Genomic DNA, 13,538 nt, shown 5'->3' with positions numbered 1-13,538 from the left:
CAGCAGCAGATTTAACAGCAGTAGATTTAACAGCAGCAGATTTAACAGCAGCAGATTTAACAGCAGCAGATTTAACAGCAGCAGATTTAACAGCACTAGATTTAACAGCAGCAGATTTAACAGCACTAGATTTAACAGCACTAGATTTAACAGCAGCAGATTTAACAGCAGCAGATTTAACAGCAGCAGATTTAACAGCAGTAGATTTAACAGCAGCAGATTTAATAGCAGTAGATTTAACAGCACTAGATTTAACAGCAGCAGATTTAACAGCAGCAGATTTAACAGCAGTAGATTTAACAGCAGCAGATTTAACAGCAGTAGATTTAACAGCACTAGATTTAACAGCAGCAGATTTAACAGCAGCAGATTTAACAGCAGTAGATTTAACAGCACTAGATTTAACAGCACTAGATTTAACAGCAGTAGATTTAACAGCAGTAGATTTAACAGCAGCAGATTTAACAGCAGCAGATTTAACAGCAGCAGATTTAACAGCAGTAGATTTAATAGCAGTAGATTTAACAGCAGTAGATTTAACAGCACTAGATTTAACAGCACTAGATTTAACAGCAGCAGATTTAACAGCAGCAGATTTAATAGCAGTAGATTTAACAGCACTAGATTTAACAGCAGCAGATTTAACAGCAGTAGATTTAACAGCAGTAGATTTAACAGCAGCAGATTTAATAGCAGCAGATTTAACAGCAGTAGATTTAATAGCAGTAGAGAGCAGAGCACACTATAGACTCTTTCTATGTTCTCACACAAACACACTGCTAAAGATCCACATCAGTTTCATAGCAGTCCAGTAAACCTCCTAAAATGACTGCTATTGCAACATGCATCCATGAAGGAAGCAGCTTGGGGACTCTTAACGTGTGACCCTCAGAATGCTGCTCAGACCAAACACACACAGTAGATAGAGCACCAGCAACATGATGACAGAGAAGCAGAAAAACAACTAATTACAGAATAGAGCCAACGGTCGACAGAGGGAGAGATGGAAGGAGAGAGGGATGGAGAGAGGGACGGAGAGAGGGACGGAGGGAAGGAGAGAGGGACGGAGAGAGGGAAGGAGGGAAGGAGAGAGGGATGGAGAAAGGAAAGATGGACGGAGATAGGGAAGGAGAGAGGGATGGAGAAAGGAAAGGAGAGAGGGATGGAGAAAGGAAAGGAGAGAGGGATGGAGAAAGGAAAGGAGAGAGGGATGGAGAAAGGAAAGGAGAAAGGGATGGTGAAAGGAAAGGAGAGGGAGAAAGGAAAGGAGAGAGGGACAGAGAGAGGGAAAGAGGGAAGGAGAGAGGGATGGAGAAAGGAAAGGAGAGAGGGATGGAGAGAGGAAAGGAGAGGGATGGAGAAAGGAAAGGAGAGAGGGATGGAGAAAGGAAAGGAGAGATGGATGGAGAAAGGAAAGGAGAGAGGGATGGAGAAAGGAAAGGAGAGAGGGATGGAGAAAGGAAAGGAGAGAGGAAAGGAGAGAGGGATGGAGAAAGGAAAGGAGAGAGGGATGGAGAAAGGAAAGGAGAGAGGGATGGAGAAAGGAAAGGAGAGAGGGATGAAGAAAGGAACGGAGAGAGGGATGGAGAAAGGAAAGGAGAGAGGGATGGAGAAAGGAAAGGAGAGAGGGATGGAGAAAGGAAAGGAGAGAGGGATGTAGAAAGGAAAGGAGAGAGGGATGGAGAGAGGGAAGGAGAGGCACACCAGAACTTACGGTAACTACTTTCACTATCACTGGCGTTAGAGGTAACATGCTCTGAAAGTATAACAAAGGGAATGTCAGCACCACAGAAACACATTTACAGATACACCCCTCCCACCGATGACGTCTATGGAGGTAACTTAATACAAGGTGACAACATGAAGACACAGAGATACCCAGGAACACCAGGAGAGGGCAGTGCTAGGAACCGTAAGGAGATGGAGGTGGGAACATTGTATTGTGCTTTCTGAAGTTAGGTTTTGTGAAGGGCAGTATTATGTGAAGGGCAGTATTATGTGAAGGGCAGTATGACGGTATATCTGGGAGACCTTCCTCTTGCATCCTTCCATTAGATCACGGTAGGTCCTATCACATCAAGGTGAATGACCATGTCAAGATCATGGACCTTTATACAATGTTAATGTGTGTTGTCATGCTTTTCTTTCCAACACGGTGACCCTGCGGCCATTTTGGATCAAGTCTCTCTTGTAAAATAGATTATATCTCACCTGAATAAATAAAAGGTGAAGTAAAAATATGTTTTTAATTTAAATGATGGTTGAAATAGCACAACATCCAGGACTCCTGAAGGTTCTTAAGACAGCCAAGGGGTGGAACAGAAATACATTCAACGGAAAAGGACCCCAACACCAAGGTGATTCTGACAGTTCTGCTTTTTGTTCTATGTTGCTCTGTCTGTATGCTACGTCTTGCTTGTTCTATGTTGCTCTGTCTGTATGCTACGTCTTGCTTGTTCTATGTTGCTCTGTCTGTATGCTACGTCTTGCTTGTTCTATGTTGCTCTGTCTGTATGATACGTCTTGCTTGTTCTATGTTGCTCTGTCTGTATGCTATGTCTTGCTTGTCCTATGTTGCTCTGCGTGTGCTCACTGCCCAATGATTGTCTATAGTGTAATTGTTTTTAATAACCTGCCCAGGGACTGCGGTTGAAAATTAGCCGGCTGGCTAAAACCGGCACTTTTACTGAAACGTTGGTTAATGTGCACTGTCCCTGTAAAAATAAAATAAACTCAAACAGTGATATGACACCTCTAACATACCATCAGAGTTACTCTGATATGTTACAGAGTCTCCTGGACTACACAGCAGACTTTATTTTATGTCTATTAGGTCCCTTAGATTATTCTAATGACTGTTTTCTCTACTGCAGTGGTTCCCAATCAGGAGTACTAGGACCCCTGGGGGTAATTGGCCTATCCACAGGGAGTATTAGGACCCCTGGGGGTACTTGGCCTATCCACAGGGAGTATTAGGACCCCTGGGGGTACTTGGCCTATCCACAGGGAGTATTAGGACCCCTGGAGGTACTTGGCCTATCCACAGGGAGTATTAGGACCCCTGGGGGTACTTGGCCTATCCACAGGGTGTATTAGGACCCCTGGGAGTACTTGGCCTATCCACAGGGTGTACTAGGACCCCTGGGAGTACTTGGCCTATCCACATGAGGTACTTGATAAGACTCATGAGATCATGTGTTACTGGTAAAATGCACATGAAGGGTTACTTCAGGGTTACTCTGGGCAGAGCAACATTCAGTTGGTGGCACACTAACTCAAGAAGGCTGGGGACCACTACTCTATTGTACGTTGAGAACCATCTGTTCTACTGTACGTTGAGAACCATCTGTTCTACTGTACGTTGAGAACCATCTGTTCTACTGTACGTTGAGAACCATCTGTTCTACTGTACGTTGAGAACCATCTGTTCTACTCTATGTTGAGAACCATCTGTTCTACTGTACGTTGAGAACCATCTGTTCTACTGTACTTGTTTCTAAATTAGCCCATCTCCATCTACGCTGAGTAAGGGGAAGTAAATAGCAATAGTAGTGCTACTCTCTAAGGAGGAGCCTGTAACAGTGGAAAAAATCAGCCTGCACGATCTGCCGCACAATACCCACCAATGAATCACCACTGATTAAGTGACATCACCACACTGCATGATTCAGTGTGCTGATGATATTAGTATTGTTGTGCTGTCTACCTAACGACCCCGATGTCCTGCTGTTTGAACACAGTGTACAGAGGCTGACGGGAAGACCATCTTTTAGAAATGCGTGCGTTGGGCTATGTAGTGTTATGTGGATGCTATGTAGTGTTATGTGGATGCGTTGGGCTATGTAGCGGTATGTGGATGCTATGTAGCGTTATGTGGATGCGTTGGGCTATGTAGTGTTATGTGGATGCGTTGGGCTATGTAGCGTTATGTGGATGCTATGTAGCGTTATGTGGATGCGTTGGGCTATGTAGTGTTATGTGGATGCTATGTAGTGTTATGTGGATGCTATGTAGTGTTATGTGGATGCAATGCAGCGTTATGTGGATGCTATGTAGTGTTATGTGGATGCTATGTAGTGTTATGTGGATGCTATGTAGTGTTATGTGGATGCAATGTAGCGTTATGTGGATGCTATGTAGTGGTATGTGAATGCTATGTAGTGTTATGTGGATGCTATGTAGTGTTATGTGGATGCTATGTAGTGTTATGTGGATGCAATGTAGCGTTATGTGGATGCTATGTAGTGGTATGTGAATGCTATGTAGCGTTATGTGGATGCTATGTAGTGGTATGTGAATGCTATGTAGTGTTATGTGGATGCTATGTAGTGTTATGTGGATGCTATGTAGTGTTATGTGGATGCAATGTAGCGTTATGTGGATGCTATGTAGTGGTATGTGAATGCTATGTAGTGTTATGTGGATGCTATGTAGTGTTATGTGAATGCTATGTAGTGTTATGTGGATGCTATGTAGCGTTATGTGGATGCTATGTAGTGGTATGTGAATGCTATGTAGTGTTATGTGGATGCAATGTAGCGTTATGTGGATGCTATGTAGTGTTATGTGAATGCTATGTAGCGTTATGTGGATGCTATGTAGTGTTATGTGGATGCTATGTAGTGTTATGTGGATGCTATGTAGCGTTATGTGAATGCTATGTAGCGTTATGTGGATGCTATGTAGTGTTATGTGGATGCTATGTAGTGGTATATGAATGCTATGTAGTGTTATGTGGATGCTATGTAGCGTTATGTGGATGCTATGTAGTGTTATGTGAATGCTATGTAGTGTTATGTGGATGCTATGTAGTGGTATGTGAATGCTATGTAGTGTTATGTGGATGCAATGTAGCGTTATGTGGATGAAATGTAGTGGTATGTGAATGCTATGTAGCGTTATGTGGATGCTATGTAGTGGTATGTGAATGCTATGTAGTGTTATGTGGATGCAATGTAGCGTTATGTGGATGCTATGTAGTGGTATGTGAATGCTATGTAGTGTTATGTGGATGCAATGTAGTGTTATGTGGATGCTATGTAGTGTTATGTGAATGCTATGTAGCGTTATGTGGATGCTATGTAGCGTTATGTGGATGCTATGTAGTGTTATGTGGATGCTATGTAGCGTTATGTGAATGCTATGTAGCGTTATGTGGATGCTATGTAGTGTTATGTGGATGCTATGTAGTGGTATGTGAATGCTATGTAGTGTTATGTGGATGCTATGTAGCGTTATGTGGATGCTATGTAGTGTTATGTGAATGCTATGTAGTGTTATGTGGATGCTATGTAGTGGTATGTGAATGCTATGTAGTGTTATGTGGATGCAATGTAGCGTTATGTGGATGAAATGTAGTGGTATGTGAATGCAATGTAGCGTTATGTGGATGCAATGTAGCGTTATGTGGATGAAATGTAGTGGTATGTGAATGCTATGTAGCGTTATGTGGATGCTATGTAGCGTTATGTGAATGCTATGTAGCGTTATGTGGATGCTATGTAGTGTTATGTGGATGCTATGTAGTGGTATGTGAATGCTATGTAGTGTTATGTGGATGCTATGTAGCGTTATGTGGATGCTATGTAGTGTTATGTGAATGCTATGTAGTGTTATGTGTATGCTATGTAGTGTTATGTGAATGCTATGTAGTGTTATGTGGATGCAATGTAGCGTTATGTGGATGAAATGTAGTGGTATGTGAATGCAATGTAGTGTTATGTGGATGCAATGTAGCGTTATGTGGATGAAATGTAGCGGTATGTGAATGCTATGTAGCGTTATGTGGATGCTATGTAGCGTTATGTGAATGCTATGTAGTGTTATGTGGATGCTATGTAGTGGTATGTGAATGCTATGTAGTGTTATGTGGATGCTATGTAGCGTTATGTGGATGCTATGTAGTGTTATGTGAATGCTATGTAGTGTTATGTGGATGCTATGTAGTGGTATGTGAATGCTATGTAGTGTTATGTGGATGCAATGTAGCGTTATGTGGATGAAATGTAGTGGTATGTGAATGCAATGTAGTGTTATGTGGATGCAATGTAGCGTTATGTGGATGAAATGTAGTGGTATGTGAATGCAATGTAGTGTTATGTGGATGCAATGTAGCGTTATGTGGATGAAATGTAGTGGTATGTGAATGCTATGTAGTGTTATGTGGATGCTATGTAGCGTTATGTGAATGCTATGTAGCGTTATGTGGATGCTATGTAGTGTTATGTGGATGCTATGTAGTGGTATGTGAATGCTATGTAGTGTTATGTGGATGCTATGTAGCGTTATGTGGATGCTATGTAGTGTTATGTGAATGCTATGTAGTGTTATGTGGATGCTATGTAGTGGTATGTGAATGCTATGTAGTGTTATGTGGATGCAATGTAGCGTTATGTGGATGAAATGTAGTGGTATGTGAATGCTATGTGTTCAGAGAATAGAAGTACAAGCACACCGCTGTATATGTTAGTCATTAAACTAAGCCGACTGTCAAAGCGTTAGAAGCTGGATGTCTATGAGAGGTGTTGATGACCGTGAATGTCCTATTAAGGACTTGGATGACAATATTATATGACTGCGGGGCCTGGGATGAGCTGTAGATGGTTGGTTGTGTGACAGTGGAAAACCTTGTGTGACTTACTCAGTCCTTTGTCATCAGGGTCCTGTGAAACAAAACAAGAGACACAACCACAAGAGAGACATTCATTACTGGAGCATAACACGCTGTTCAACCACCAGACACAACGACCGCAGCGCTACACTGAACCCAAATGGTCAAACCAACCAACTGATAAATCAATGAGCAATGTTACTGGAGCGGAGACGCAGGCCAAAGTCCACAGAGGAGTCCTGAGGTAGAGCTATGGTTTAGAGAGGTGGTTGAGCTAAGTATGGTTACAACTTGGAGCCCGGAGTCTTTCCTGGTGGTCATGGTCCTAGTTATTAAAGCCCAATGCTCTACCTTGGTACTAGGGTTAGCTGCTGCAGGGCTCGTTGTTGTGTCTGGTGGTTCCTGTGCGGTTCCTGTGCGTGAGGCTGCCCTGACCTACTGTTCTAGCGACCGTCCGTCTCCATAACGCTTTACTTACGGTCAACATCGCTCGTTTCCTGCTCGCTGTGCTCCTTGCTCTTGTTGTAGAAAGGGAACTTTCGGGAAAATAGGTTCTTTTTACGCTTGTCATTGAATGACTGCTGGGGAAGAGAGTGAGGGGGGGATGGAGGGTGGGACGGGGTCAAACAAGAAAGGGAAGGATGGATGGAGGGAGGTGTCTAGTATTGGTGTAAACAAAACAAACCCAGGACAGTTACCCACAACCCTCTGAGCTGGACTTGGCAGACATCTTAGTTTAAGTGCACACAACTGACAATCTGTTACCATGAAGCAGGAAGTAATTCTGACCTTTGAGTCCAGATGACTTTGACTTTTTGAGTCAAGTTAACTCTATAGCTTCAGATTAGGGTAACTTGAAATTATGATCTGGATGAATTGAACGACAACAGAATAAGTATTTTAGACCGTGATGGCTACCGAGTCAGCTCAGTAAATGAAAAGAAACTATCAGACATTTGACCAAATAAATGACAAATTAATAAAAAGACACCCCATAGCCATACTGAATTAAAGCAGGAAGAAGGATGAAGACATCCCATAGCCATACTGAATTAAAGCAGGAAGAAGGATGAAGACACCCCATAGCCATACTGAATTAAAGCAGGAAGAAGGATTGGAGTGAGAAAGGTTCAAAGTCTTCAACACTATCCCAATACTCTGTCTAAGCATGCAAAGGAAAGGAAGGAAGTATCACGCTCCTTGTGTATAAAGGAAGGAAGTATCACGCTCCTTGTGTATAAAGGAAGGAAGTATCACGCTCCTTGTGTATAAAGGAAGGAAGTATCACGCTCCTTGTGTATAAAGGAAGGAAGTATCACGCTCAGTGTGTATAAAGGAAGGAAGTATCACGCTCCTTGTGTATAAAGGAAGGAAGTATCACGCTCCTTGTGTAAAGGAAGGAAGTATCACGCTCCTTGTGTATAAAGGAAGGAAGTATCACGCTCCTTGTGTATAAAGGAAGGAAGTATCACGCTCCTTGTGTATAAAGGAAGGATCCCATAGCCATACTGAATTTAAGCAGGAAGAAGGATTGGAGTGAGAAAGGTTCAAAGTCTTCAACACTATCCCAATACTCTGTCTAAGCATGCAAAGGAAAGGAAGGAAGTATCACGCTCCTTGTGTATAAATGAAGGAAGTATCACGCTCCTTGTGTATAAAGGAAGGACGTATCACGCTCCTTGTGTATAAAGGAAGGAAGTATCACGCTCCTTGTGTATAAAGGAAGGAAGTATCACGCTCCTTGTGTATAAAGGAAGGAAGTATCACGCTCCTTGTGTATAAAGGAAGGAAGTATCACGCTCCTTGTGTATAAAGGAAGGAAGTATCACGCTCCTTGTGTATAAAGGAAGGAAGTATCACGCTCCTTGTATAAAGGAAGGAAGTATCACGCTCCTTGTGTATAAAGGAAGGAAGTATCACGCTCCTTGTGTATAAAGGAAGGAAGTATCACGCTCCTTGTATATAAAGGAAGGAAGTATCACGCTCCTTGTGTATAAAGGAAGGAAGTATCACGCTCCTTGTGTATAAAGGAAGGAAGTATCACGCTCCTTGTGTATAAAGGAAGGAAGTATCACGCTCCTTGTGTATAAAGCAAGGAAGTATCACGCTCCTTGTGTATAAAGGAAGGAAGTATCACGCTCCTTGTGTATAAAGGAAGGAAGTATCACGCTCCTTGTGTATAAAGGAAGGAAGTATCACGCTCCTTGTGTATAAAGGAAGGAAGTATCACGCTCCTTGTGTATAAAGGAAGGAAGTATCACGCTCCTTGTGTATAAAGGAAGGAAGTATCACGCTCCTTGTATATAAAGGAAGGAAGTATCACGCTCCTTGTGTATAAAGGAAGGAAGTATCACGCTCCTTGTATAAAGGAAGGAAGTATCACGCTCCTTGTGTATAAAGGAAGGAAGTATCACGCTCCTTGTATATAAAGGAAGGAAGTATCACGCTCCTTGTATAAAGGAAGGAAGTATCACGCTCCTTGTATAAAGGAAGGAAGTATCACGCTCCTTGTATAAAGGAAGGAAGTATCACGCTCCTTGTATAAAGGAAGGAAGTATCACGCTCCTTGTGTATAAAGGAAGGAAGTATCACGCTCCTTGTGTATAAAGGAAGTATCACGCTCCTTGTGTATAAAGGAAGGAAGTATCACACTCCTTGTGTATAAAGGAAGGAAGTATCACGCTCCTTGTATATAAAGGAAGGAAGTATCACGCTCCTTGTATAAAGGAAGGAAGTATCACGCTCCTTGTATAAAGGAAGGAAGTATCACGCTCCTTGTGTATAAAGGAAGGAAGTATCACGCTCCTTGTGTATAAAGGAAGGAAGTATCACGCTCCTTGTGTATAAAGGAAGGAAGTATCACGCTCCTTGTGTATATAGGGAGGAAGTATCACGCTCCTTGTGTATAAAGGAAGGAAGTATCACGCTCCTTGTGTAAAGGAAGGAAGTATCACGCTCCTTGTATAAAGGAAGGAAGTATCACGCTCCTTGTATAAAGGAAGGAAGTATCACGCTCCTTGTATATAAAGGAAGTATCACGCTCCTTGTATCAAGATTTTTTAGACACTCATTTATAAAAACAAGATCCCTTCCTACATCACCATAACGGATCAATTGCTTCAGCTAGATTTAAGATACTGATCAACACACAAAAAAGCAAGGAGAAAAAATATGAGGAAGGTGAGGTTGGATTGTATGCATGGAAAGTAGAAAGGAGAGAGGTGGTTGGTGAGAGTAGGTAGTGGAAGCAGTTTGACATCAATGGCAAGCGTATATCAGGCCTCTGCACTATACGGGCCATGCATTTGTCTGGGTGCCATGTTACAACACAAAGATGCCTTCCACATAACACATTCTATCTACACAGGTCTGTGCAGATTCATCAGGGAAAGAGTAGGAGTCCTAATCTAGGATCAGCTTCCCCCCTGTCCATATACTCTTATTTAATACAAAACAGATCCTAGATCAGCCCTCCTCAGAGCACCCATGAATCACATCAACACACGATATAACAATCTAATGATCTCCCTTATTCATAAAGAGTCTCAGAATAGGAGTGTTGATCTAGGAATAGTTTTGCCTTTTAGATCATGATTATTACGAGGTGAAATCTGATCCTCGATCAGGATCTGAGACGCACTGTGAATACGGCCACTGATCAGATCTGTGTAGAATCTGTGCATGTGGATGAAACGTACCAGTGTGTCGACGCAGCACAGTTCTCCTCTGAGAGACTCAGAGGTGGGGATATATTTTAGCTGAATAACTAGAGTGTTTTCTCTCGCCGGGAGATCTGGACATGCTGTTAACTATACAGCCTCTCACACACAGACCACCTCAGACAGCCAGAGATTAGTACATTAAACAGTAATTTGTAAATTAAACAGTAAATGGTAGGTTCATTTTGGTCATGTGAAAAAAACACAAAAAAAAACAGCTTCACAATATAATTATGGATGGAATGCTAACTTGAAATCTGTGTGGATCTCACGTTCGTATTCCTGCCTAAAATATTATAAACTGCAAAACTATTGTATCTATATCAAATAAAGTAATAGGTCAGTGTAGTGTAATGAAAAGTGGCATGTTCAGTTTAAAAAAAGGTTGTGTTCTTTCTGATGAACCGTGACTCTCTGGTTTCTGACTTTAAAATCAGCCCTACGTGTGGAGGTGCGATCTAAGTCCTTGGTTCCCAAACCGGGGGTATTAGGACCCCTCGGGGTACCTGGCCTATCCACACGGGGTACCTGGCCTATCCACACGGGGTACCTGGCCTATCCACACGGGGTACCTGGCCTATCCACACGGGGTACCTGGCCTATCCACACGGGGTACCTGGCCTATCCACACGGGGTACCTGGCCTATCCACACAGGGTACCTGGCCTATCCACACAGGGTACCTGGCCTATCCACACAGGGTACCTAGCCTATCCACACAGGGTACCTAGCCTATCCACACAGGGTACTTGATAAGACTCATGAGATCATTGGTAAAATGCACATGAAGGGTTACTTCAGGGTTACTCTGGGCAGAGCAACATTCAGTTGGTGGCACACTAACTCAAGAAGGTTGAGGACCACTGCTGTAAGTCATTAGTAAAACTGCTCTGAACCAGTCATACTGATGACGTGAGACGATTGTCAACACCTGGTATAATAGTAGATCACGGGATAACGTTGGTAATGATGTGTGATTTAGTTTTACGGAAGTGTTTATGGATTTTCACAAAGCTTAAAACTACAACTATCTTGAAGAATATCTTATTGTAAGCAATATTACCATTATAGTATTGATACTGTAACAGAGATCCTCTACGGGTCACCTAACAGAGATCCTCTACGGGTCACCTAACAGAGATCCTCTACGGGTCACCTAACAGAGATCCTCTACTGGTCACCTAACAGAGATCCTCTACTGGTCACCTAACAGAGATCCACTATAGTTCACATGACAGAGATCCTCTACGGGTCACCTAACAGAGATCCACTATAGTTCACATGACAGAGATCCTCTACGGGTTACCTAAAACTCACCACTTTGTCTTGAGACCGGGCGTTGAATTTGACTGTCTTTAACCGCGCTCTCTCTTTTTTTTCAACCCTGTAGGAGAAAAGAGAGAAAGGGGGTGAGAAGACAGGAAAAGGGAGAAGAGAAGAGCGAGGGCTGCACCCATGGGTCACTGATTAAACATTGAACATATCGTGCCTTGAAACAAGCTGGCTATTTTCAGCCAGGGTATTGCGTGTGTGAAGACTCATATCCTGATTCCCGTCTCTCTAGTAACTTCCACAGTGCTCTGCTGAGATTGAGGAGTAGAGGGGGACGGGATGATTCAGTCATCAAAGGGATAAAACAGTTGCCTTAAGGGGAAACCTTTTTAATTTCCCCAACTCTGTGAGAGCCTAGATGGCAGCATCATAAAAAAAGTACCAGTAATTAAGTCCCTCCTACCTTTTTATTTAATTTAAATGAGACCCCGAAGGAAATATTATCAGAATCCAAATTGTATTTTTTCCCCTTTGCGCTGCTTTTTCATTGTATTTAATCCTACAAAGCAAGTCTACAAAGCTCTACAAAGCTTTAAAATGTGAATCATTTCCTTCTTTCCTTTACAATGAGGACATCACTGCAGAATATGGCAATACCCCAGAGAGCAGGAGCGGGAAGAGAAGAAGAACTCAGAGCTCAGGATAAAATAACACAGTCTTCTGCTCTCCATCAAGTACAGTACAGCTTTCCTTTAAATCTTCATTTGGTTTAACAGCCGTCTCAAACTACTTTTCAAGGCATGGCTGTTCGATGGCTGCTACAGACTTTCTATGCTACTGTTATTACTACTAATACTACTGCTGTTATTACTACTACTGCTGTTGCTACTACTACTGCTGTTGTTGCTACTACTGCTACTACTGTTGCTACTACTACTACTGTTGCTACTGCTACTACTACTACTGTTGATACTACTACTACTGTTGCTACTACTACTACTACTACTGTTACTACTACTACTACTGTTGCTACTACTACTACTGCTATTGCAACTACTACTACTACTATTGTTGTTACTACTACTACTACTGTTGCTACTACTACTACTACTATTGTTACTACTACTACTACTACTATTGTTGTTACTACTACTACTACTGCTGTTGCTACTACTACTACTACTACTACTACTGCTGTTACTACTACTACTACTACTGTTGCTACTACTACTGCTGTTACTACCACCGCAACACTACTACTACTGTTGCTACTACTACTACTACTACTACTGTTACTACTACTACTACTGTTGTTGCTACTACTACTACAACTACTACTACTACTATTGTTGTTACTACTACTACTACTACTGCTGTTGCTACTACTACTACTACTGTTGCTACTACTACTACTACTATTGTTGTTACTACTACTACTACTACTGCTGTTGCTACTACTACTACTACTGCTACTACTACTACTGTTGCTACTACTACTACTACTACTGTTACTACTACTACTACTGTTGCTACTACTACTACTGCTATTGCAACTACTACTACTACTATTGTTGTTACTACTACTACTACTATTGTTACTACTACTACTACTACTATTGTTGTTACTACTACTACTACTGATGTTTCTACTACTACTACTACTGTTGCTACTACTACTACTGTTGCTACTACCACTGTTGCTACTACTACTACTGCTGTTACTACCACCGCAACACTACTACTACTGTTACTACTACTACTACTACTGTTGCTACTACTACTACAACTACTACTACTACTATTGTTGTTACTACTACTACTACTACTGCTGTTGCTACTACTACTACTACTATTGTTGTTACTACTACTACTACTGCTGTTGCTACTACTACTACTACTGCTGTTGCTACTACTACTACTACTACTGCTACTACTACT

General features: G+C 42.1%; 1 protein-coding gene across 5 annotated transcripts in view; it reads right to left on the bottom strand.

Annotated features, from left to right (window-relative positions):
- LOC120055060 (disks large homolog 1-like) overlaps window positions 1-13,538 on the bottom strand; it is a 282,572-nt gene that overhangs the window by 6,750 nt on the left and 262,284 nt on the right. For 3 of the 5 annotated variants that reach the window (XM_039002927.1, XM_039002930.1, XM_039002931.1), the window contains 3 exons: window positions 11,646-11,712; window positions 7,089-7,191; window positions 1,715-1,756 (listed from right to left, as the gene is read on the bottom strand). In XM_039002927.1, coding sequence (XP_038858855.1) covers window positions 1,715-1,756; window positions 7,089-7,191; window positions 11,646-11,712 — 212 coding nt within the window. Of the gene's footprint in view, window positions 1-1,714; window positions 1,757-6,640; window positions 6,663-7,088; window positions 7,192-11,645; window positions 11,713-13,538 lie in introns of all 5 variants that reach the window. The other 2 variants (XM_039002928.1, XM_039002929.1) reach the window with 2 other exon arrangements.

The sequence above is a fragment of the Salvelinus namaycush genome, chromosome 10 (assembly GCF_016432855.1).
Source record: "Salvelinus namaycush isolate Seneca chromosome 10, SaNama_1.0, whole genome shotgun sequence".
Lineage (NCBI taxonomy): Eukaryota > Metazoa > Chordata > Actinopteri > Salmoniformes > Salmonidae > Salvelinus > Salvelinus namaycush.
This window is presented reverse-complemented; position numbering and strand designations above follow the sequence as displayed.